General features: G+C 37.2%; 2 protein-coding genes and 1 pseudogene across 3 annotated transcripts in view; 1 reads left to right on the plus strand and 2 right to left on the minus strand.

The window, feature by feature from the left end:
- Positions 1-21,534, plus strand: part of med30 (mediator complex subunit 30) — a 44,600-nt gene extending 23,066 nt beyond the window's left edge. Inside the window, exon 5 of one of the 2 annotated variants that reach the window (XM_088328849.1) lies at positions 20,100-21,534. In XM_088328849.1, coding sequence (XP_088184975.1) covers positions 20,100-20,189 — 90 coding nt within the window. In that variant the 3' untranslated portion in view covers positions 20,190-21,534. The remainder of the gene's footprint in view (positions 1-20,099) is intronic. The other variant, XM_088328850.1, reaches the window with a different exon arrangement.
- On the minus strand, positions 13,663-13,910 carry LOC148370998 (U2 spliceosomal RNA; annotated as a pseudogene).
- Positions 21,535-22,550: 1,016 nt separating the features above from the next.
- The window catches only part of ext1b (exostosin glycosyltransferase 1b), a 92,985-nt gene continuing 89,487 nt past the window's right edge, over positions 22,551-26,048 (minus strand). The window contains exon 11 of the mRNA XM_088328848.1: positions 22,551-24,764. Within this exon, the coding sequence (XP_088184974.1) occupies positions 24,579-24,764 (186 nt within the window). The 3' untranslated portion in view covers positions 22,551-24,578. The remainder of the gene's footprint in view (positions 24,765-26,048) is intronic.

Genomic DNA, 26,048 nt, shown 5'->3' on the forward strand with positions numbered 1-26,048 from the left:
AAGTCCTCACCTTTTCTCCTCCAAACATATTGCTGGGCATTGTGGCCAAATAGCTCAATTTTTGTTTCGTCTGACCACTTAACTTTACTCAGAAGGTCTTATCGTTGTCCATGTCATCAGCAGCCAACTTCAGTCAAGCCTTAAAGTGCCCCTTTTGGAGTAAGGGCATCCTTCCTGCACGACAGCCTCTCAGTCCATGGCGATGCAAAACACGCTTGATTGTGGACACTTGTGACACCTGTGTTCCAGCAGCTTCTAATTCTCGGCAGATCTGCTTTTTGGTGATTCTCGGTTGAATCTTCACCCACTTGACCAATTTTCTATCCGCAGCAGATGATAGCTTGCATTTTCTTCCTGATCGTGGCAATGACAAAACGGTGCCATACACTTTATAGTTAAAAACAATTGTTTGCACTGTTGCTCTTGGGACCTGCAACTGCTTTGAAACAGCAGCAAGTGACTTTCCTGACATGTTCAAGTCAATGATTCGCTTTTTCAGATCCATGCTGAGCTCCTTTGACTTTCATTTTGGCGTTCGTGAGCGTTTGCATCCAATGACCCTTATTTAAATGGCCTGAGAAAAGTCACTCACAAGAAGTTAAGAGGCCATACTATGAAGCGCATTTCACTGACACAACTTCCTAATTCACCAAATTTGCCAATTAGTGTTGATGTATGTATATTTTTGACCCACCAGATTTGATCACTTTTCTGTTAACCCATAATAAAGTCATAAAAGAACCAAACCTCATGAATGTTTTTGTAACAAAGAACTATCTGTTCCAATCACTCAGAGAAAAATCAGAGTTGTAGAAATGACATTTTGTTCTTCACAAGTGTATGTTAACTTTTGATCACAACTGTACATCACTATACTCTGCTGAAAAAGAGTATGTATGTATGTATATACCACAGCCATATCCCCCTAGTCACTAGGGCCTAGTGGGAGGTGGCTAGAGTCATTTCTGACTATTTTTGGGAGATTGATTCAGAGGAGGGAATAAGAGTAAAAAAAAGAAAAGATAAAATAACAGTAAGATATAATTTTTAAAAATCGAATCAAAAAATATTTTTCAGTTTTGCTCATTTTTAGTTATTATTTTATCTATCTCTATCTCTATCTCACTATCTAGATTAATCTTGCTCTCTCTATTTCTCTCTGTCTCTATTTCTCTCGCTACTTTTCATTGTGTCAAAGCGATGTTTCCTCAGTGTTGTTAAATTAACACAACCTTTAGCATATTTCTTGCTCTCTCTTGCTCTATTTTTAGCCATCTTTTTCTCGCTCCCTGTATTTCTCTCGCTCGTTCACGGTCTTTCTCTCTCTCTCTTCATCTCTGCCCGTCTATCTTTCGCTCTGTCTCCATCTCTATCTGTTTCGATCTCTTCATCTTTCTATCGACTCTCTTTCTCTTCATGTCTATCTCTGTTTTGCTCTCTCCGTCTCTCCATTCCTCTCTCTCGCTCTATCTTTAGATGTCCCTTTCTCTATCTCTACCACTATCTCTTACTGTCGTTCTCTTATCATTTCCATCTCTTTTGTTCTTTCTCTACCTCTTTATCTATTCCTATATATACAGTATATCTTTTTCCATCTCTCTCCAACGCTATCCTTCACTTTCTTTCTGCCTCTCATGCCCTCTCTCTCGCTTTCTATCTCCATCTCTCTCTCTCGCCATCTCTGTCCTTCTCTTTCTCTGTCTTCTCTGTCCCTTTATCGCCGTCTTTTGCTCTTTCTTTCTCTCTTTATTTTCTTTCTATCTTCACCTGGCTCTTTCTCCCAATCTCTATCTCTGTCTCTTTTTTTCTCCATCTATGCACCTCTATCTCTATCTTTTGCGCTCTCTATATCCACTCTTTTTCTGTTCCTTTCCCTCTCTCTCTTTCCCTATTTATTTTCCTCCACCTCTCTCTCTCTTCTCTGTATATCCATGGCCAGCTCTCTCTCCCCCCACTTACTGTTTTTGTTCATTTATTTAATATGACATTTTATTTTAGTTTATTTTACCTATGTTTGCAGCTCCACATACAAAAATAAAATTAAAAAATCAAAATGAAATATATATGTGTAAAACAAATATTCCAGAATACAAGTATTTTTCAGTTCCATTTTTTATTTTTGCCTTGAACTAATATGCAACTGTGCATGATGCGATCATTGACTACTTACAAGGTAGGATATCCTAAACATAGTCACTCAAGTAACTGTTTGGTGGATCTGTTACAGCTCAGTAGATTTTTGAATTATCCCCTAAAACAAAAGAAAAACATTCTTATCATGACCTCTATCCACTGCAAAAAAGTGAGGGCACCATTCCTAACGTCCTTTCCTTTCAGACTCGTGCAAAATAAATCTTTTTCTTTTCTTTTGGAGCTGAGGTGGTGTATTTTTTGAGTGGCCTCAAATGTCATCCTGCTTCTAAAAGCTTTTTTCCAATGTGTAACCTGTCAAATGTGTTTTTCGCTTTCCTCTGATAGAGGACCCTGTGACGTGCCGTGCAGATAACCGACACGTTATGTTGTCAGTCAGTCTTTTTGTACAGATTGCGTCCACCGTTGTGGCAAATAAATCCAGGCCACACACTTTTCTAGCTGACGAAACAAACGTTGGGGAAAAAAATCCTTTAATATCAAACATGTAAGGCAAAAAAAATGCAGTTTTATCAAAGTCCTTATCTTTAGCACTTGGAAAGTCTCCGTGGAAACCTCCCTTCTCATTTGCCGACGTCGATTGCTTTTTGGCACAGCGGTATATTTTCTCGTCCACCGAGCGGTATAGTTCTATTTGATATGGCGCACTTCGGCTTTATTAGTTCCCCGCTGTCAAAATGTCAATTTGAAGAGGCAGCGGTAGCTCAGACTTAATGGAAGGAAAAAATGATGCAAATGGCATTTTTGCTGAGTTGGCATAATCAAAAGATGTCAGGTTTTGATGTTTTTTTCCCCACTTATAGCCAGAAAAAAACTATAAGAACCAAACTACCATGAGCAGACCTTGGAAAATTCTGCTCGAAGTGTTTGGGAGGTTTTGTTTTGGGCCAATGAAAGCATAAGAAGAACTGTAATCCTGGACAAGGTAAAAATTTTGGGGGTCTGGTAAAACAAGTAGTGCCACAATCTTTCCGTAGGGTTTCTATTTATATAATAAAGTGACTTATATCATACACGAACAATATACATTAAAACCCGGGATACAACATAAATCTGTTCTATTGTGGGAATTCCAAAGGGAAATTACTGTAGAGCAGGGATATAAACCTATGGTAAGGTGTAGCTAATGTGTTGAAAATGCCCCAGATAAAAACTATCAACAACATAGTATATGATAAGTACTTGTTATGTGCAATATTCGTTCACATGATTAAAAAACATTATAAATAAATATACACGCAAGGTGCGCTCACACGTTGCTGGCCGTCAATGCTGAGATTCGTTTCATCTCAAAGAGGAAGCTGATCGGTTACACAAAAAAAGTAACAGCGGCCAGATGAGGAAGGTGCTGTATCTGAGCCAGTAGGCTTCTTCTGCTACTGGTAACCCGCGAAACCACCACTATCTGTTTATGTGGGGTAGAAAAGCCGTACCCAAAAATCATGGGCTGAATAGTAATGGGTGCTGCCAGTGGTGTCAATAAGGCCCCTATTTTTAGATTTGACGGGATAAGTGAATAGTGAAAGGGTTATTTACCTCTGGCGTGGCATTACTTGAGTTGGTCAAGTGCAGTAGATGCAAAGGTGGAAGAAGACAGAGACGACAGATTAATAGTAAAACTGATTTTAAAACTTCCACTTGCATGCTTATGGAATATTTCCTTGCTTTGATCGCTTAATTTTAATAATAATCTTCGTCCTGGTCGTCGATTGGATATGGCCATTTTCCTTAGCAAGGGTTAACCATGAGTTGGTTTTCTTCATATTTCTTGATAATCACAATCATTGTCTCAATCGTTATTTTGTTTTTCTATCTTTAGCATCACTGCAAGTCTTAGACCCATAGCTAATAATTACAGTACAAATTGTACAGTATCAGTCTTTACAAAGCACACTAGTTTCTGACTCAAATGAAGAGAAAGGTATTGTAGGAGGTAGTTCAGACAATATTATATTGCCATTTTTATGATGCCGTGACATGAACCAATAGCTGACAAGCAATTTAAGTCAAGTCATGTTTATTACTACAGCCCTGAAGCACAAGAAGTCTCAAAGGTGTATATATACCGTATATGACATTGACCAATTGCAGACAAGGTTCTTAGACACTCAACTCGTCCAACCGCAAAGTTGTGATGTAGTGTAGAGAGGCAAATGCTACATCGTAAAGTGAAAATGTCGTTAGTTAGGGACTTTGTATCCCATGTATATTGTATATTTTTAATGTACAGGTGTTATATAAGTCGCTCCAGAGCTTACAATATGCTATAGTTCAACAAAGACTACAAAGATGAGTTATTTTTTGTTAAATATTTGGTCCTTTAATGTACAAGCATGGACCTTTAGTTATATCATTTTCCCCCCGCTTGCACACATTCACTAAGCATGTCCGTGCACACCAGACTGCCTGAGTGTGCGGCAATGATAATGGCCCTAGGTCAGTCGTGTCAGCAGCAGAAGCGACGGCGGAAAGGAGATTCGGTTATTTTTAAGAGCCGTTGAGCACAGCGCTCCCTCGGCTGCTTTTAAGCGTCAACACAACAGGCAAACATCGAAGCGAGCTCGGCTGTGTACATCCCAAACAACAACACGTCGAACAGCGCTTGAACGCAATAGCCTCCGGATACGTTGAGGAAAAAAAAAAGAAAAAAAAATCTTTACCTTGAATAAATCGGTGCAAACATACTTTAAATTAGCAATCGATAGCCTTGGAAAAAACAAACAAAAGATTGGAAAGTGCATTTTTCCGTCCTGTATTCAAAACTGCAAAACATAAGAGATAAATAACCTTGTTTGTGACGTGACCTTCCCCCGATGCGATGCGATGCATTAGCATGCAAATTGAGTTCTGTCAAATGATCCGAATGTACAGAAGACACTGCGGAATTGCTCTCTATCCATTACACTTGGAAATAAACTTTGTGTTCCAGTTGTTGTGTATAGAACACGCACTTGTGTTTTTTGTTGCCCCCGTTGGTAACGTCAGCATGCAAAATGTGTTTACGTTTGGCAGGTTTAATGCTGACCTTGCTAACTGTGCCGGTTTTATGTGCTTGAAAAACATTTTTATTTTCGCATCGTGTGTCGAAAACAGGTCAACGTTTTTGTAGCCTGTTGTGTTTATTGAAGTACTGTTCCCCTCTTATGTTTTCATTTTAGTTTGGTTTATTTGGGGGTTCCATGGTTTTTGTTATGACATTACAAACACCCACTTGTTGCAATCAAGCCTGAAAAAGACTGCAATACCTTTATATTTTGGTAATTTGTTGAATTTTTTTGTCGAATAATAAATGGACATTCTTTTTTATTAATCCCCTGTATTCTAAAATAGCTTGGTTTACCATACATAAATTATATGATAACTAGTTATTTTGATAGATTTTGTTACTTGTTTAGGCAATTCATCAAGAAATAAGGTAAATTGTTTCATCATTATTTTGTCCAAAATAAGACAAATTACTGGGTTCAGCCAGAATGGTCTTTATCCGTACTTCTTAATAATTTTTTACACGATTTAAAATAGGGTTCAATTTTTTGACTCATTATGATTGATTTGATTCAACAATTTTTTTTGTGTCATTTTACATATATTCAAATCAACTTGTAAAATTCATAATTGTGCTTATACCCTTTTAAAAACATTTTTCAAAAAGTGACATTATTATATGCATATTTAAAAGTGGAATAAGTCTAATTGAAGCAACGGAATCTTTTAAATTCCAAAAGTTGTTCATGTTCAAACCTTTTTGGGAGTTTCAGAATGCATTTACAGTACGTATTTACAAAATCCAAATATTGCAAAAATGTTGTTTTTTATTTATTTCAAATGTATTAATCTTTCCCCACGATGACACACCTCTTCAGAAACCCGAATAATAAAAAAAATATGGATCTTTAACTGCAAATGTTTTCATCATTCCCCAAAAGAAATGTATTGGATTTTAACATGAGAACCTATAGCTTTGTCTTCAAAATCTCGCCAATGACAATCCATACTTTAAAGCAAGGCTCTTAGTATTCTTCAAGAATACTTCTATGTTATGGGAAAAGGGAAAAAGGATCAACCCAAAGGGAAAACCCGAATCTATTAGAAGAGATTCCCTCCCCTTTGCCCCTTGATAGCGCACCCCATGTGTCGAAACATATTTAGCAGGGATTTTCTCCAGGCTACCCAGCTGCACATTAAGGTGGCAGTAAGGGCAGCAAGCTTTGGGGAGTTAAAGTGCTTAGTCTGATAAGCAGAGTAAAGATGCAGCAGGACAAGGGAGGCAGATGTTCGCCAGCCCGATCCGCATCTGCCGCGCTTGCCAGATCGGACCGTTCTGGATGAAGTGGGGAGTGGAGTGAGATTGTCGAGGGAGGAGATAAAAAAGGAGATAGATGGACAGACCCCGCTCCGTGAAAGATTAGTGTTAAGAAAAGTGAAACATGGATAAATAGCTGGCCGATGGCAGAAAGAGAAATGAACAGTCATGTGTTGGGAAAAGAATGGATGGGCACTGCCAGATGATAAAGTTGAAAAAAAAATGTTTTGTAAGCGAATTCTGTGGGAAATTGATGCTGAAGCGGAAAAATGTGTTGTAGAGTTCTGAGCTGATAAGTTTTGCTAATGTCAGAAAAATCGAGTGTATGTGCTTTTTTAGCAGAACCTCCCTTTTTTACGAAGAAAAAAATGAGATCAAACTGTAAGATTGATACAAGTCTTACCATAGTGTAATTTTTCAACACTATCAAGAACATTTCCAATGACGTAAGCTTTATTATATAAATATTTTTTGGAAAGTACTGTTTTTTTTTTTGCAATGTTCCCTCGCCATATAATGGTTTGACTCATAAGTTGTTGCTTCCTCGTGGACATCTGCGGCTTTTTTTGCATACATCGCATAATTTCGCTGTAATTTTAGGAGTGCCAGTACACTCAAACCAAGAGAACTGTCCTCTGGGTGCTAATTGGAGCGATCCTAATTAATCGTTTACATGACTAGTGACAAATGAATAACCCCTTACACTTGCCGTTTGCATGCTTTCTGATCTGGGGGGATGTATGAGTGACGTCATTACAGAAATAAACGTCGTTTCAGCATTTATCTTTCGACATTAATTAAAAGGAGGATTTCATTTCTGTCACTCATCAAATTGAAAAAAAGTACCATGCTTGTATGCTCCAAAGGTGTGATCCATTGCTGTCTCCCTTCTATTTTCAAGTTGTGCTCACATGTGGCTTTCTAGAAGGATGGATTTACTCTACAAATGGATGGATACAACTGTGACATCCTCTATATACTGATGGATGTTCCTGTGGCTTTTTTACCGCGGTGGCAGACAATAAAATTGAAATATACCAGAGAAATAAACCAATTCACATCAGGCTCATTTAGCAGGGAAGCCGTAGTTTGCCTGTCTTTTGTTTCTGAACTAAAAGTCCAAAAGTGCTTTGCTGCACAAAAATATCCCAGATAACTCAAAAGCCATATTTATCAACTTAAATGTTTTCACAGTATTTTACAAGTAGAGAGTGAGTTAGTTGAGTGGTACCCTGTGTTGACTGGGGTGAGACCGGGGTGTGTGATGTAGCCATGGCTGTTTAATGTGTACATGGATGGTGTGGTGAGAGGTAAATGCAAGAGTAATTGGTAGAGGTGTAGAGATGATGAGTAACAATGGAACGATTAGCCAGGAAAGTCGGTTGTTGTTTGCAGATGACACAGCGCTTCTGGCTGATTCTGAGGAAACATTGAGAAGGTTGGTAATGGTGTTTGGAAGAGTATGTGATAGGTGTAAGTTATGTGTGAATGTTGGGATAAGTAAGGTGATGAAGTGTTCACGTGATGGAGTGGGCATGGCGTTAGAAATAAGGTTGCATGGACAGGTGCTGGAAGAAGTTGAAGGCTTTAGGTACTTGGGTTGTGATGTGGCTGCAGTTGGTGGAATGGAATGCGAGGTATTGCAGAGTGAATCAAGGAAGCAAGGTTTTGGGTGCTCTGACAAGAGTGATGAGTAACAAGAGTATGAGTATGGATGTCAAGAGAGGACCGTATGAGAGTGTGACTGTGTTGTATGGTGCAGAGACCTGGAGCCTGAATGCAGATTTGAGAAGGATATTAAATGTTTTTGAGATGAAGTGTTTGAGGAGTCTGTTAGGAGTGACAAGATTGGATGGATTGAGACATGAAATTGTGAGAGACAGAACTAGAGTAGTAGCGGAACTGAGTAAGCGTGTTGATGAGAGAGTACTCGGTTCGTTTGTACACATGGAGAGGATGGATGAGGAGCAAATGTTGAAGAGGCTCTACAGAGCAGAAGTAAATGGAAGGAGACCAAGGGGAAGGCCGCGATTGGCGTGAATGGATGGTGTTATGAGTGCACTGCAGGAAAGAGGTCTAAATCTAGTGGAAGCTAGAGCTCTTGTTGGTGATAGGAATGAGTGGAGAGGTGTTGTGAAAGGATAATGGAATGTTTGGACGTTGTTCTAAGGGATGAGCAGAGCACCCGTATGATGCGGCAGGGATAAACCAGCTAAAGCTTTCGGGCGCTGCTGTTGAACAGAAGAGTGTGTTTCATCACCATGACCCGAGTGACATGGCCGCTTTCTTGTGTCTCGTTTCATCTAGAGGGACGAAAGCATGACCGACTTGGGGGCCGAGGTTCTTAACTTGTTTGGGCTTTTGGGCATTTGGGTTGGCCATGGTCAATTCTTTTGTGTTTTTTGCTACTTTTTTCCTTTTTTTCTTTTGTTTTTGTGTATGTCTTTGTCTTGCTGTCGGTCACTCTTCTCGAGGGATACGACCAGGGTAGGTAGATGGATAGATTAAATTATGTACGCCATATAACAATTTTCACGGCAAAAAAATACATAAAAATACATTTTAAAAAACGTGTTTTTTTTTAGTTAGGATGATCTCGTCTTGCCGTTTTGACTCTAACCTTGGTCCCTGGTTGGAAACAACATCATTATATATTAATAATATTGGTGTGCTATTCAGCATGGCCTGTCTTTCTGTGAGTAAATAGTTTGTAAGGTTTGTTATTGCTTAATAAAAGGAATTGCGATCATTAATAAGGAGAGCAATTGGCTGAGGTTGACAGGTATGGAATGCATGTGAATGGATGAGGATTCCGTTTGTACAAAGCTTGATGGCAATGTGCCATCAAGTAAGTTTTCTGATTGAAGTATATGCTTTTGCCATGTCTGAAGGTCATACAGTGCAAACTACCACCGCCACTAGTTGGCAGTTCACTTTAAATTTTACTTCAAAATGTGAGATTTCACCTAAAGTACCATATTTCTTTAGAGCGAATGTGGTAAATTATCTTCCCTTTTAGTCTTTGTGTTTTTGTAGCCTTAGCACACAGTTTTTAGTAGCGTTCAGACCAGGGAGTGTGGTAATGGTGGTCTGCGACTGTTTGTGATTAAGTGCTGTACAAACAAATGACTGGACTTGTCAGAAGCTTAGACTTACAGTATACGGTATGTGGATGGATACCTGTTGCATTTATGATTTATGAACTCTTGTTTTTTTAGCAGTGCCTAAAAAAATAAATAAAACATTTACATGAGGCTTTTTTAGGTAGTAGGGCAGAGTTTGCATGTATCATTCGTCCCTGAACTACAAGTCCCTCAGTGCTTTGGGGCATAAAAATATGCACAAGTGAAGCAGACATCTACACAATTACCTGATCTTAAACCAACATGGCGCACATAAGAGTCTTAGGGTGCGCCCTACATTTTGAATGAAATCTATCGGGCAGTGTGCCCTGTCCCTCATGCAGAGCAGAGTCCAGCTCGGTGGTCTTAGGTTTGGGAGCTCGCACCCGAGAATGGGAGGTCATAGCTTCGAACCTTGGCTGAGTCAAGACTTACAATATTTTTGAATGAAATCCCATGTTTTTGTGAGATTGGTCACATTTCCAACTAAATGTGATTTCTATGCGTCACCTGTGACTTTTAGTTGTCACTTTTTTGACTGACGTCATATCCTGCTTGCGCGGCACACACAATGCATTTTTAGCGGAAGTGCTCATGGATGCTAACGTTGTAGCCTATCGAGTAATTTGAAAGTTATTGTGCCACCCGACACTGAAGAGAGTTGTCCCCCCGAATATGAATTAAATCCAAAACCTCACTTTCTTTCCATTGAGGGCTTTCCTTGTTTTCGTCCGTCGTGGTGTTTTGATTTCTACGCTACGCAGAAGAACATGTAAATCGAGCAGCCGCGAGAGAATTGAAGATAAATGGGTCAAAGGTTCGCATGTTGGAGGAAGCTGAAATATTTTATCCATGTGTTTTACTTTGTTATCAATACCTAAATGAACCACAACTAAAAACAATTATGCTCTCCCTGCATTTTTATTTAATACGCTCTTTTGTATTGTTGTCTGTGTGGTTGTAAGGAGGTCGCCCGGAACTCGCGCCCAATGAGCCGGTGCGCCATATGAGTCGTTAAGTAAATAGATGGAATCAGCTATGGAGAGTGCGCCTTTTAACATGGTGCACCTAAATGGCGGGAAAATACTGTCAATGAATTGTGTTATGCTATAATATCTATAATATAATCCTACTTTGCGGGAATTTACTTATAATGGGTAGTTACCGAACAGATTAACTGCAAAAATCAAGGGAATACTGTATGCGTACTGTATTTGCTGCAAAAACAACACATTTATTGGGTTTGTTATCTTTTTTTCCCCGTAAATAACCAAACACAAACAGCTCTTGATAAGCCTAAATCCCAAAGGGGGGTTGCCGGCCTGGACGTATAAGACACGGTCCCCCCTTCTTTCTGGAGCTGAAGCCTGCCACAGCCACTTGCCTGGCGTTTGATTTGATACCAGCCTAAGTGTGAATAAATTCCTGTCACAGCCTATTAAGGAGGCCTCGGAGAGATCCGTCACGTTATTAATTCTCCACAGCGCTTCGCTTTCGCCACCGCCGCCTCCTCGCCGCTATCTCTCCCACTTCGCTGCTCTTCTCATGGCACTCTCGCCCCTTTTCCCACTCCCTGGCGCACTCGCTCGCTTTCTTAATACCCTGTTAATTACCGTGTCTGTTCGCTTTATTCAAATGAGAAATTAAGGAGGGGGGGGGGGTGTCAGGGTGTAAAATTGAAAAGCGGCCCGTGCATTTTTTGTGTCTCTTGAAGGTCTGCGAGGTGGCTGCTGGTGTTTACTATCGATTCTGGTGGCAATGGCGTTTAATTTAAGGTAAAAACAACCAAGGGAGACAGCGGTAAACAGTTTAGAAACAGACATGTAACAACAATAATTTTGTGATTTTTGTCACATTCAAAATAGTCGCAGTATCAACATTTTGGCACAATAGTAAGACAGCCCCTCTGCTAGTCTGTCAATCACATTTTAATTAGGCATATTTTGGCCACCGTTAACCAATTTACTATAGAAATAAGGTGTAAGATTATGACTCGTTGCTGAAAATGAGCAAGTGAAATATTAGGCAAAAAAAACAATTAATCGACTACTTGGATACATTTGATACAACCTTTTCAAATAACCAACCCAATTTTTGAGGTTTGATTAAAACAGATGACCCAATTTTGGAGACTGTTTAAAAATTATTTTTGTCAAAAGAAAAACAAAGAGGACATTTATTAATAATTTACTATTTTAATTGAAACAATTAAATTATTTATAAGTGCAGTTCACTAATATTGGAGTTTTAATTACCCACATTTTTGGGGGCTAGTTTAAAAAAAAAATCAAATTTTCAGCAAGCTAATTTGGGGTGGTTGTTTAAAAACAAAAATTGTTTTGTGTAGATTGTTTTAATAAATGTATCCAAACTATATGTTTGAATGTATGCAATTTAGTTGTTGTCTTTTGAGGTTGATTCAAAAATAAACAACACATTCTCGGAGGCCATTTTAGATATAATGACTCTTTTATAAAGTTGTTGTTGCCTGTGTTTAATGAAAAGTTCAGCGCTAATGATGCTAATGCAGCTATCGTCGCTAACAGACTGCTGTCACTGTCTTGTACTACGGACAGACTGAAGAGATCTTTTCTTCCTCATGCCATGAGGCTCTTTAACTCCACCCGGCAGAGTAAAGGCCCACATTAAACCACACCACCTACATTGGATATTACCGAATCTTACTGCAATATGTATTCTGTGTAGCACTATTTAGTTACTCTATATAACACGCAAGCTACAGTGGGCATTTGCACGTCACACTGTGTATTTGTATATTGTATTCTTTTGGCTTTATTATTGTACTGTTCTCAGCTCAGGGATGCTGCTGGAAATGTGAATTTCCCTTCGGGGATGAATAAAGTATCTATCTATCTATCTATCTATCTAGTGGCGCTTGCAAGCACCGCTATATAAACGTCAGGGCCATTTCATTATGTAGCACATTTAAAAATATAAATCTTTTTTTAAAGTGTGATTGCATATAGTTTTGCCTCTGTATTTTAACTTTAATACAATTTTTAAAATTGTACTTATTCAAAAGGGTTAGCCTGGTTGTGTAACAAGTACCGCTCGAAAAGATCTTTTTTTCACACGTTTTATATTTGACAGTTTTTCAAGACTGCTCGGTTGTCCGATAAATGGCAACTCAAAATATAAAGGGTAGAAAGAAGAGAGATTATACACTTTGATATCCAAGAGCTTGTCGCTAGTCTTGAGAGAAAGCTTCAGCGCTTGCTTGCGTAAGCATCAAACGCGTGCGTTCACATAAAAGGCTGCAGTAAAAGCGAGATGTTTTTAATTTACTTTGAAAAGATTCAAAACTCCGTTCTCATGTCGTCAGACGTCCACTGGGCCTTTGTGTGTTGTTTTTTTATGAGATACTTTTAAAATCTGAAAACTGTTTTAGATAAGTTGTGTATTTATTGAATAATGGATTTGGAATGTTCTTTATTAAATTTTATGTGATATTTAAGCACTATTCATGTATTTCCATTGACAGAAATGGATGGTACAAATCTGTTTTTACTCAGATCACATCAACAATAAATATATATCTTTTTTTTTCAGACTAAAGTCTTTTATCATGTTAAGTTTGATAACAATGAAGATTTGAACTCTAAAACCAAAAAATCACCGCTGTTCTGTATTTTGAAATTACAACAAAGGACTAAACAAGATTTTAGACTCAAACAAAGCATGTCTTAATAGTGGCACAGGATTGAGAAAGCATTTTTGGCTGAATTTCAGTTTGTCTGCTTCTAAAATGTTATGTGATGGCACATCTCCTTCATTGTCATTGACAGCTATAGACATCAAAGATCTCGTTTTTCTTTGATGGCTGTGTTCCAGATAATCATTAAAAAATTATGATAATACATAAATATAGAACATAATATTTTGGGGAGACTGTAGTCTTTGATTAGAGGGGGGTTTTTAAGGGTTATTGTTCTATCTTCGTTATTCATTATCCATTATCCGTTATCGGTCAGTTCATAATACGCTACAAAGCCTAGGAGCCGGGACACTTACTCTCAGCCAAAAGGCCAAGCTAAGGTCCTAGCCCTAAAGCATTGCTGCGATCATTGCGAATGCACGTTCCCGGAAGTACTGCAATACCGGGCCGATGCGTGGAGTGGACAGAGCAAGCTCTTATTCCATCTCCGGATTGCAAAAAAATCCAGATTGATTTGAGTAAACCAGAAGCTGCAGTTTGACACTCCTGTGCTAGACCACCGGCTATATAGTTTAACCCGAGGCCAAAATATTATGGCTGTCATAGCAATGGACTACACATGATTTTAAACTCTGTTCAAGCAGGTCTGAATAGTGGTGCAGGTTGTATAATCCCATTTTAGCTTTATTTTAGTTTGATTTTGAATGTTTTTGTTCTCAAAATGTAATTAAATATTCTATTCATTAAAATTAACATCTATGACGCCATAGATTGGTTTTCTCTCCGCAAGGTTCCATAACATCAACAATAAATACATACAATACATATATATTATTTTTACGACTTTATTCTTTTATCGTATTAAAGCAGGAGTTTCCGGGATGATTGAAATACAACCGTCTCAGATATAGCAAGTTGTAGCCACGAGTTGTAGCTCCAGGTTATCCGTTTCATGTGTAATAAATTTGCTGTTGGTGTGATACAGGCTGGGCAGAGGCGTCTTAAGTGTTGTTAGCATAGACAATGCAGTAGGCTGGACATCCAGCCGTGCTATTAGTTTCTCTCCCGTCGCAACCTCAGTTGCTTCCCGAACCCGATACTAATCCACGGAGCACCTGCACTCTTCTGACTTTCCTCAGAGTCCGATTTAATGTCTGAATTTCCTTTCAATGTAAGGAGCCACTTAAAGCTATGTGGTGCCATTCTCCGCAGTTTGTTTTGGTGGCCACTCGTTCCCCCGCCCTGCTGTTTGACTGACAGGATACACCAGCCTATCACAGTTGCAACAACACACAAAGCCCTCCCTAACCTGCCTTTGTGATGGCGTTTGCTGTGTGCTGTCGAACAGAATACCATGCACGATACATTGATATAAATGACAATCCCGTCTCATTCAAAATCTGCAAATCCGCGATAACTGAAGCACTTCCAGTCTCTGTGTGTATATTAGATATGGGCGATATGACAAAAATTATCTCAATAAAATTACTTATCGTTGATACCGATAAGTCTTTTTTTTCCCTTTAACAATTTTGATCAAATGTTTGCTCCTGAGTGAAAGTTGACAAAATCCGATGCTGCGTTAACCAATCTTTGATGTTAGAACATAGACACATGGTGACAAACTATTACACTGCATTTAAAAATTATGACGAACATCAAACAAGTGAATACCTTCTCAGAGGGGGAGCCGGTTGCACTAATACACAGGCAGCACCTTGCTAGCTGGCTCACGCTTGGAAATGTTTTTTCATGGGGCCTGGTTCTTGTTAAATATCCGCTAACACTTGTCTGGGGCTTTTTTTTCTTCAGTGTATCCTAGCGGTAGATACTTTTTTAAATGGTGGGACAGGTTTGTCATGTTGCCCGTCTTGGTCGATAAAGTTTGCAGTGCATATTGCCGCTCTTTTTTATTTTTTATCAGACTCTTAAGTATCCAAAATACCTCAAAACAAGTAAAGATGAAGGCCTCTGCTTTCTTTCAGCATGTTTTGAGTGGGTACGCTGGCTCTTATCCTTTGGCCCTTTAGCCCTCATTTTGACCGTGTTCAACACGGAGTGTTGTGGCCCTCCCGACTTTCCTGCAAAATAATTGGCCTGTCCACTTCACCTTCTTTATCTCCTGAATGTTTGTCCGGAACTTGTCTTTTTGCATCTTCTATATTGGTTGGATGGTATTTACAGTTTAAATGATCAACTTTTAGCGAACATTTTTATTATTTATCGTGGCAAAAATTATATGACGATAATTATCGTTAATTTTTATCGCCTAGGTCTAATTTTTTTTTTTTTCCCGGGATTGCAGTCTTTTGTTTGAATGAAGCAAGTGTTTCATCAACACATTACAGCTGTTTTGTGTTTTTAAATCAGAAAAAAAAAACAAGTCTGAACAAGATTTTGAATTTGGTCAAACCAGGTCCTAATAGTGAGGCAGGTTGTGCAAACATATTCTGGCTGTATTTAAATTTGTTTAAGAAATTATTAATGCGTAAACACAGTTGCAAAATGTCCTAATATTTTTCTAATCTCCTCCATACCCTCCACTGCCCTTTAAAATTCCTTGAAGGGCCGCGTTTACGTCAACTGTGGCTGAAATGTTATCAGCTCCCGACAGGCGACCAGTAGCGCAGAAATTGACAACCTGTCTGCCACCGAGTAAATATTGCATTATTTTTCTGCAGTTCTTCTCTGTCAGGTTCAAAGCAGCACCACCACCCCAAATTCCATAAATGAGGACCGTATAAAAAAGAAAAGCAAATCCCAATCAATGGACTTGGCATGAGCTCAAATGCCCCAACCCGCCTTTCAATTGATCAAATGTGTTCCACCCTGGTCAGCTGACACTGCAGTTCTACCATGCGGAGGATGTAGCATCTAGTGCCCGGGCAAGAATGACAGTGCACCAATTGTATTTCTGCCACCTCTGGAAGACAGGGCTTTTATCTGCTGTCTTATAAAAAGCCTCCACTCCCCAAGGAAATCTCAATCCAAACGCACACAGGCACTTAAACCGCCCCTTTGAGGGAAGCCGTAAAGTTTATAAAGTCAATTAAGTTTTTTTCCGTAAAGCGGTGGCAAATTGAGTCTGTTTGTGGCCCAGGCTCCTTGCGGGGATAGCATCAGATGTTTTGACACGACAGGGTCACCGTTCCCTGGGCAGCCGTCATCAGTAAAAAGCTTACTTCAGCAAGTTTGACTTAACTCAAGTTTTCCACTTTGCGGAAGATTTGAGTGCGTGTGTATTCTCAGAAAATTTGCAATTTATTGAGAAGCTATTTAGATTGCTTTCAAATCCACACACGTAAACTCCCGTTTCTATTTGGATAAAGTCTACGTAGGTTTATGTGAACCAGAAAGAGTACATAGGTACGGGGGTTGTAAACAAAAACAACGCATTTACACATCCATAGCACAGGGGATGGTAGACATTTAAATTGGCTTATTTGTGTTTGATGTATTAATTCTTTTAAGAGAGTGGTTCACAATTTTTGTAATTTCCAGACGTTTTTCCACAACTTTTTTAAAAGGTAGGGGCAGTTAGTAAAAAACACTTCCATGGCACCATGGATGGATTATAAACATCTTATTACATCCTGTGGCACTGAATTATTTTTTTAACTGAGTTGTTCGCAATAACCGTCTAAGATAATATATTTTACTTTTGAAAAAAAATGAAGAATTATTCTCTAATTTAAAATTAACAGACCAAACGAGGTGCAATCTTCTGATTAATCACATTGTTCTTGAAAACAGAACATTATTTTGAATTATAATTCTAAATATAAGCATATATCTAAATATAGATGTATATGATATTTGTTTCAAATTCAGTTCTTTGTTGCAACTCAATGTTATTTCAATGCTGGATTAATCCGTAGATTAGCCGCATTCTACTTCAAAGCAAAGCATTATTTTGATTTAAGATTATTAAAACTATGTATATATATATATATATATATATATATATATATATATATACATAATGTATATGTGTGTGTGTATATATGTGTGTATGTATGTACGTGTATATATATGTATGTATGTATGTTTATAAATTGTTGCTGCAACAAAATATTTTTTGTTTCAGTAGACTAATCTCTATATTACATTGTTCTTGAAACCAGAACAGAATTTTAAGTTAAGATTGTAAAAACAACACATATATATATATATATATATATATATAAAAGATAAACAGATATGTATAAATTGTGTTTCAAATTTGGGATGCAACTACAGATTGTTTTAATGCTTGATTAATGTTTAGATTGATCACATTGTTCTTTGAAACAAAACATTTGTTTGAATTAAGATTCTAAATATAATTTATTTAAATAATTTCTTGTTTAAAATTAGGGCTGTAATAAAATATTTTAGTGTTTAAGTAATCTGTTGATTATTATTCTGATTAATTGCATTGTACTTGAAAACTCACCATTACTTTAAATTAGGGCTCTAAAAAACACACATATATTTATACATATTAATTTTGATTTTGTTTCAAATTGGGGCTGCAACAAAACATAATTGTTCGGTTAATCTGTAGATGAATCGTTTTGTACTTGCAAGCAGAACATTTTGTCGGATTAAGATTCTAAAAAGGACCTATATACACAGATTTTCACTACAGGTACAATCTTTAGCCCGAGCCCGAAGCAAAATTAAAGTTGGGAAAAGCCTCAAACATCTCTCGCTGACTTAAAAAATAGAATAAATATATATATATATATATATATATATATATATATATATATATATATATATATATATATATATATAATCCACCTGTCATTGAAGGGGTTGAGACTCGATCCAAATCACTACTCCTCCCGAGTCCTCACTGATAAAATATGGAAATTCGAGTTTGTGTCAAGCTAGATCCCTAAAATCAAGTTAGTTGTTTTACTCAGGCTTGTTTGGGCTTTAATACCCATGCACCCGGGTCGGGTAGGGGTGGATCTTACCTCTAGTTGCAGCAGATTATTTTAAGGCTCAATTTTGGTACCTGCTTGGTACTTAAAAAAAGAACATTATTCTGAATTAAGCTTCTAAAAATGACTTATACATTATTATTTTTTTTCCTTTCAAATTAGAGTTGCAACACGAGAGTGTTTTCATGTTTGTTTATTTTCTGTAGATTACTTGTACTTGAAGAATGAACAGTATTTAGATGGAATATCTAAATACGACATATCTATATTTCTATCCATAGCTGTATAATATCTCATATTTGGTTTATTTTCCATAAGTCTTAACCATACGGGAAAAGTGTACTCATCTCGACTGTGTCCGTTGTTCTCGTCTCATCTAATCCCCTCTCCTCTCTCACAGACACTTACACTTGTAATTCCCGGCCACATCCACACAGTCAAAGCTGCGATTTGAGTTGCCGGAGACAGGACGGATTAGCCGACGAATCCTGACTGAAAGCACGTTCATGCTTCACTCGCAAAACCCTCACGAAAAGCCCCCTCGGTCATCAAACGCCACAACATATTTGGTATCTCCAATCTTCAAAACTATGACAACACAACAGCAGGGTTCCCGCATAGCTTTGTGATTTTTATTTGACGTGAAAACGCCGATAATGATTTGAGTCATCTGGTAATGCCATTACAAGATGAGCTTAATTTTTCCTTTTACGAGGCGTCAACAAAGACGCCACCAGGACACAATTGCGATTAGCCGAGCGGCGGCAATTAGAAAGCTTGATAAAGCGCAGAGATTCTGCAAATCCCGAGCGTTGCGCAATTACCGAATTGATGCGCCCGTTGACAAATGACTTGGAGCCATGATGCGGCGGTCCACCGAAATAGATTTTTAATTGAAAGTTTGAAAAAGCACTTGACTGAATAGGGGTCCATTTCAATGTTTGTTTTTAGTGCTGATATGTTAAAAGAGTGCTTTACTGTTAAATATATTTCCTGCCAAACACAATTGGCAACAAAATGAAATATACAAATAAAATATGAACATTTAAATTGATTTTTACATTTTAATTGAGAGATGTCCACAAAAGCAGTGGTTCTTAGTCTTTCTGTATCGTCACATAGGTTTTTGCAGCCCAACACACCTGACCAGAAACACAAATAAAAACAAAATAAAATGCAAAAATAAAACATTTTGGAAAAAAATAGTTTTGATACATTTAATAATATGGTTTTTGTATTTTTAGAACAGAAACCCAAACACCCTTTACACAACTAGTATTTGTTGTATTTTTGTATTCATATGAATTATAGGAAAAGTATTATTAGAAAATCAAAATAAGGTTTAGAATTTTATGCTTAAAGTTTTATCTCTTGAAATTTATAATTTCTGGGTATTTTTTATACACAGATCCACACTTTCTGTCAGGTTAGTGTAGCATTTTTTTTTTAAATATATAAAATGTAAAAAAAAAAAACAATTGAATTCATTTAATGAGAAAAATGACTTCCAAATCTTTAAATACAGCTTTTTAGTTTTCTTTTCTTTATTTTTACAAAAAAACTGTAGCATGTATAATTTTAGGAAATATAAATATAAACATTTCTAGAGGCTGCAAAATACCCATAGACTAAAGGTTATAAACCTACAAGAACGTTCCGGCGTCAAGCTGATAAATTGCTTATACGTTGGGCCGGAAAATATGGACTTGTGGGCTCGAGATTGGCCACAGTTTAGATATTGCTTCCCGAGGCCAAAAATGCATTATCAGGTGGAAAATGTGTAAATCAAACTGATGAATAAGAGTAATTAGTCTGCCCAATAGAGTTAAAATACGGCAAACAAATGAAAAAATATAATAGTGTAATATATATTGAAATGCTAAATAATTTGTAACGGTCCCGTTTTTTTTCGCCAGAAGCTGAAGCAAAAGAACCAGCAACTGAAGCAGATCATGGATCAGCTCCGCAACCTCATCTGGGAAATCAACTCCATGCTGGTTGTCTAAACTGAAAGCGCCATTGATAACACGGACACGAAATTTTGCCGAGGTAGCAATTTGATTCATATTCCATGGGAAGAAACGACGAAGAAGATAGGATCCAAAAATACCGAGTGGTGAGTTTAAATTGTTTTTCGAAAAAACAAAAAACAAAACCGTGGCCGTACCTACGTGTTGGACACGATGAAGTTAATTCAGCTCCTTAGATTTTTACAAACGCGTCAAAGTTTTCAGTTTCAGTGACTTAAATACTGAAATCAAACCAGTGCCGTGCACATAAACACTAGGCGGATCGTTTCTGCTGAACATTTTATTGTTTTTAAAAATTCAATATATGAAACTTGAAAGGATTACATTGTGTTATTGAGTGGAAAAATACAAAGTATTACTCAATCGATTACACATGGCCATGAATGACAGTACAGTTCGATAAATTGGCAACTAAGGTAGCATTTATTACTCCGCCCTAAGGAGAGATGACAAAAAAAAGCCTTACTGTGTAGGATTAATAAACATGATTTATTATAATTTGTGTCGTTCCTGCGGGCATTGCTTCATGTAGGGATGGTAATTAGCGTATACAAGTGTGCGGTTGACGTTAGGGGGAGGCTTGTTTGTGCTATAATAGAAAACAAGTAGGACTCAATTGTTAGTAATAGATATTTTTACCTTTTGGCTTATAGCCGTACTGTGTAGGGTTTTTTTTTATAAAGAAAAAGGGCTTGTAAGGATTCGTTTTGTCAACTAATAAATGAATGCTAAGGTAGAATTTATTCACAATAACAAATCACAAATTGAGTTAACTTAAAAAAATTTGACCCAAATGTATGTACAAAGAGGAAAAAATGATTTTGTTGTAATCCGCCTTTCAAACAAAATTATGTTTTTCTTAAATATAAAAAGGTTATGTCAATTAATTTCAGATCAGAAGGAAATGACCAAGTGTAGAAAAAAATTGTCCCGGCTCAAACTTGGTTAAATGATTTTATTTTTTTTGACAAACTCATTTTTTGTTCACGTAAACTTGAATACAAAATACAATTTGACCCATAAAATGTAGGATAAATGTGTATAAAAAAACAAACATAACAAGTAAAATTGCTGGTAAAATGTGCAGAGATATTACGGGTTTCTCACAGCACTTCATAAGCTTGATGGGCTGCCGAGCATTTATTAACTAAAGCCTAATTTGTTTTACTCGAACTTAAATACAATATAAAAATAAAACCTAACCCCCAAAAATATGATGTATAAAAATATTTTAACAACAAAAAACATAAAACTGCAAGTAAATGGGTTTTCCATCAGAGTCGCTAGTCGTCTGCCTTTTATTAAAACTAATTTTATTCTTCTCTGTCTTATAGTCATATTTAAATTTGGAATTTAAAGGTATAAATGTCTGGTAAAAATAACAGGAGACATGACGGGTTTCCATCAGCACTTTATGAGCTTGACAGATCGCCTAATTTCTATAACGGTAACTAAACCAAATTTGTTTTATTTGGAGTTAAATAAAAACTACTAAACTGAAAGTGTATGTTAAAATAAAGACAAGTTTTGGCTTTCCATCGGCACTTCATGAGCTTGGTTGTCTGCCTGGCTTTTGTTTACTTGGATAGAAATACATTATAATAAATAAAAACGACTGATTGTTTGTTTTTATGTTTTTTTCTTTCACAAACAAACGTTAAACTGAAAAAGTAAATGGGTGGTAAAATATAAAAGATGACAGGTTTCCATCAGCACTTCATAAGCTTGGCGGGCCGCCTGGCTTTCATTACTAAAACTGATTTTGTTTACTTGGATTTAAATACAAAATTAAACAAATAAATAAAAAGATAAACTGAGAGTAATTGGCTGATAAAATGACCAGAACACATTACCGGGTTTCATCAGCACCTGGTGACCTCAGCAGGACACCTGGCTTTTCAACACTAACGTTTATTTGGTTTACTTGGACTGGAATACAAAATAAAACAAAGTAAATGGCCGTTAAAACTAAGCAAATGGGTTTCCATCAGCACTTTGAGATTGGTAGGCTGCCTGGATTTTATTAACTCAAACTGATTTTGTTCAATCAGATTCAAATACAAAATAAAACCTGACTAAATGTAAAAACTGAAAGTAAATGGCTGTTAAAATCAACACAAGACATTACCGGTATACGTTTCCATGAGCATTTTGTGAGCTCGGCAGGGTGCCTGCCTGGCTTTTATCAATTAAAACTAATTTGGTTTGTTTGGACTTTAATCCCGACTTGGAGTAAATGGCTATTCAAATTCAGACACTTAGGGTTCACATCATCACTTTATGAGCCTGGCAGACCGCCCATTTTCCCCCCCTCACGCACAAAAAAAATAGACCCAGTTTATCATCAAATGAGTTTATTATAAATCATCCATACAAAATCATTGTTTGTCTATCTCGTTTGTGACCTCTAGAAAAGTCTTTACATAGGAAGGGGGGGAGGTTTGTCATGTAGAAGGCATCAGGATCACATGATGATAAATAATCGGAAATGCGGTTTTGTGGCAATGTGCAAACACAAAAAGGGAGGGGGAGGGTATGTGTTGAAGCGGCATCAAACTCCCGTTGACAAAAAAAGGCACGAATGAAAATAAACACCAGTCCTGCACCTTATTGTTTTGATTTGGGAAGAAAACTTGCATATATATATATATTATGACTTTTTTTGTATTTTTTTTACCTCATCCTGACCCAGCAGAGGATTTCTTACTGAGCTTAAATGCAAGCAAAAGTAAGCAAGCAGAGTGATATGTAAATGTTCCTCAAATTATTTACTGTTGATTACAAGAAGTTGATGATTAAAAAAAGTGCTGTTGAAGAAATCCTGTAAGTAAAAAACAAAATAAGTGAATAATTAGTTTTTAAAAAATGTGTGAAAACATCTATTTTTGATAAAATGACCCAAAAACAAAGCAATGCTATTTGTCTGCATAAATGTTTCCTGCTTATTTTCCTGTATTAAAAAAAATGAGAATATTTGTACAGTGGAACCTCAAATTCAAGTATCAATCTGCATCGGACACATATTCGTACTGGTATCCGGTCTTTATTTATTAATGAAAATATATGGATTTTGTTACTTCATAATAGTATTAGTATAAGTTATATAATAGTATAATTTTTTTTTAATTTATTAATTATATATTTAGTTTTTATATGATTACATATATATAGAAATGACATGTCCAAATAAACATTAAATGTAAATTATTTTAAGAAATGAAATTTTTTTTTGATTTTATGATATTGTTTGAGTGGTTAAGTTTATTATTATTTGATATAATTTCTAAACATTTTTTAAATAAATATCAAAATTTCTTAGTTTGCATCTTTAACATTTTTTTTTACAATTCTAAATATTTTAAATAAAAAAATTTGAATTCTCTTTCAATTTGTATTTTTAATTGATACAGTAGATCTTATTTGTTTTTACTATAAATATTTTGGTTCATTTTTTTAATAGCTGGGCAAAAAAACTTTTATAAATATTCATTATGTGAGAAATTTGTTTTCCTTTAACATAGCACAATCCATAGTTGCCACCATGTTTTCTAGCATCTTGCTGCTACGCTGTGCTCATTTGGCACTGGTTTTCGTTGGTCTTTGACAATACAGTTCCATCTAGTGGTCACACAATGTACATTTAAAGATAGATTTACTCGTATTAATTGTCATGATTTGGAGGTTCCACCATAGGTTACTTTCTATTTCAAAGATTTTAATTTGACCGATCAGAATATTCTGTAAAAAAAACAAACACATGCCCGTGACAGAAAGGCCACTTGGATCACGTTTCTTTCATTCAAACGTCCGAACTTGTCACGAGAGCTGACCAGTTACGATCCGAGCTGTCGACTTGTTATACGTAACCATGACAGCGACACGAATGGACAAAAAAAGAGAAAATGTCAGTGGCGGACATTTGAAAGGGACAACGTAAAATAAATAATCCAAAATGCGGACTTGATGTCCGGATGGCACTCGGAAGAGAAAAAAAACGATCCAAAATGAAATGGGTGTTAGGGTTGCGTGTTTTACTCCTGTAAGGTTGTCTGCTTTGTTGGGGGGAAGGGGTCGGCTACTGGGCTCCCGTCCAGTGCCGCGGACGTCATACGACGTCCAAAAGTGTTTCCTTTGCTCCAAGCCAGCTGATTTGTACAAAAATCAAATCAACCCATGTTGAGGAAAGGGGGATGGGGATGGGGGGTGATATGGATCAAATGTTTGGCCCCCACCCCCCTCTCATACTTTGTCCCCACACAAAAAAATATTCTATCCAAGAGTTGTCGTCAGCAGCAAACGTCTCCGTTTTGGAGGGAGGGGGCTTTTGAAGTTTAGTCCATGTCAGTAACATGCCCCCCTCCCATGTCAGAGCCTCTCGATGTCCCTGTATTTCTTGCGCAGGATAGAGACCTGGTCCTTGAAGAGGATAGGGTCCAGTCTCATCTGGGATCGGACCAGTGGCATGGTGCCAAACCAGTTGGCAAACTTGTTCATGCACGTTTGTCGCTGGGCAAAGTGGTCTGGGTCTGCCCAGCGGGATGCCCTTGAAGACTGGGGAGGGGGGAATAAGAGTTCAAAGATTAGTGATAGACTAATACCATTTTTAAACAAACTAAAGAAGGGTTGATATGGGCGCTTAAAATCCTTAAATTTTGGGTGAAGTGCTTGAAATTGTTGGCCTTTTTATCAACAACTCTGCTTAAATATGTCAAAAACGCTCCGGTGGCTTTCCTTTGCATTCCATTTCCTTCCTCATGAACGGCAGCTGGTTTGAGTTTGTAAGGCATTGTCCTATGAAACGTCATCGCCTCCTATGGGTCACGCCCGGGAGGACAGATACATGTACAGCTTGCTGACAACCACCCCTCTCCAGGCCAACATATGTTTCCACCCGCTTCTAAAGTCCTTAAAAGGTGCTTGAATTTGGCCATTAAAAAGGTGTACAAACCCTGTGAATATAGTAAGGATGTCTGTAATTTTGACCTGTTAACCTCAGAAAACACTTTAATGAGAGTTCATTCATATTCAAAATTTTGGGCGTATGTATTTGTTCTCTCATTTGACCAAATCTATAATAATTTGACCGGATATTTTACAATGTTGAGCTCATTTTTTACTGTACAGCAACCTTAGGTGTCCTGAAATGCACTTCCAAATCAAATGCATTATCATCATTAATTATAGGATAAATATTTCCCAATAAAGCAGAAAATTAATATTTAGCGTAATATTTTTTTACAATGCACCATATGTTTTGAACTACAAGTTGCACCTAAAAAACAAAAACAAATTGGCCTTTAACTTGAAAATGCGCCTTATATGTGGAGAAAATTAGAATCGTATACAGTATGTATCCGTGTGCAATACTACATGAGATTTGACGGTACGCCACCTTATCTGTGCAAAGATTGACCGAAATTGCAAAATATTGTAGGCAACAGGAATGCAACTTGGGTAACGGCACAGGTACATACAGGTTGCATGTGGGAAGGCATTCCATTTTATCTCATTATCACATGATTTTGACTCACGGTACCAGAGACAAAAGCTGGAGAAAGGAGAAAGTCGTCACTAAAGATATAAACAAAAAGTTGTTTCCCTTGTCATCGTTTTAGATCTTTCAGGATGTTATTCTGTTTTCTCCATTCTCTTAGATTCGTTTCTGGCACCATGAGTGAAATAGAGATCAAATCCAATACCTCGTTGAGTGATATGTATTACTGATGATCTACATTTCGGCACTCACTGCCGCGACCCGGGTTTGAATTCCGTTGCAGGCAATGTTTTTTATCCAGGTCAACGACATTTTTCGACTTCTCAACCATTGCACTAATA

The sequence above is a fragment of the Urocampus carinirostris genome, chromosome 2, assembly GCF_059441175.1.
Source record: "Urocampus carinirostris isolate Australia breed hairy pipefish chromosome 2, RoL_Ucar_1.0, whole genome shotgun sequence".
NCBI classification, from domain to species: domain Eukaryota; kingdom Metazoa; phylum Chordata; class Actinopteri; order Syngnathiformes; family Syngnathidae; genus Urocampus; species Urocampus carinirostris.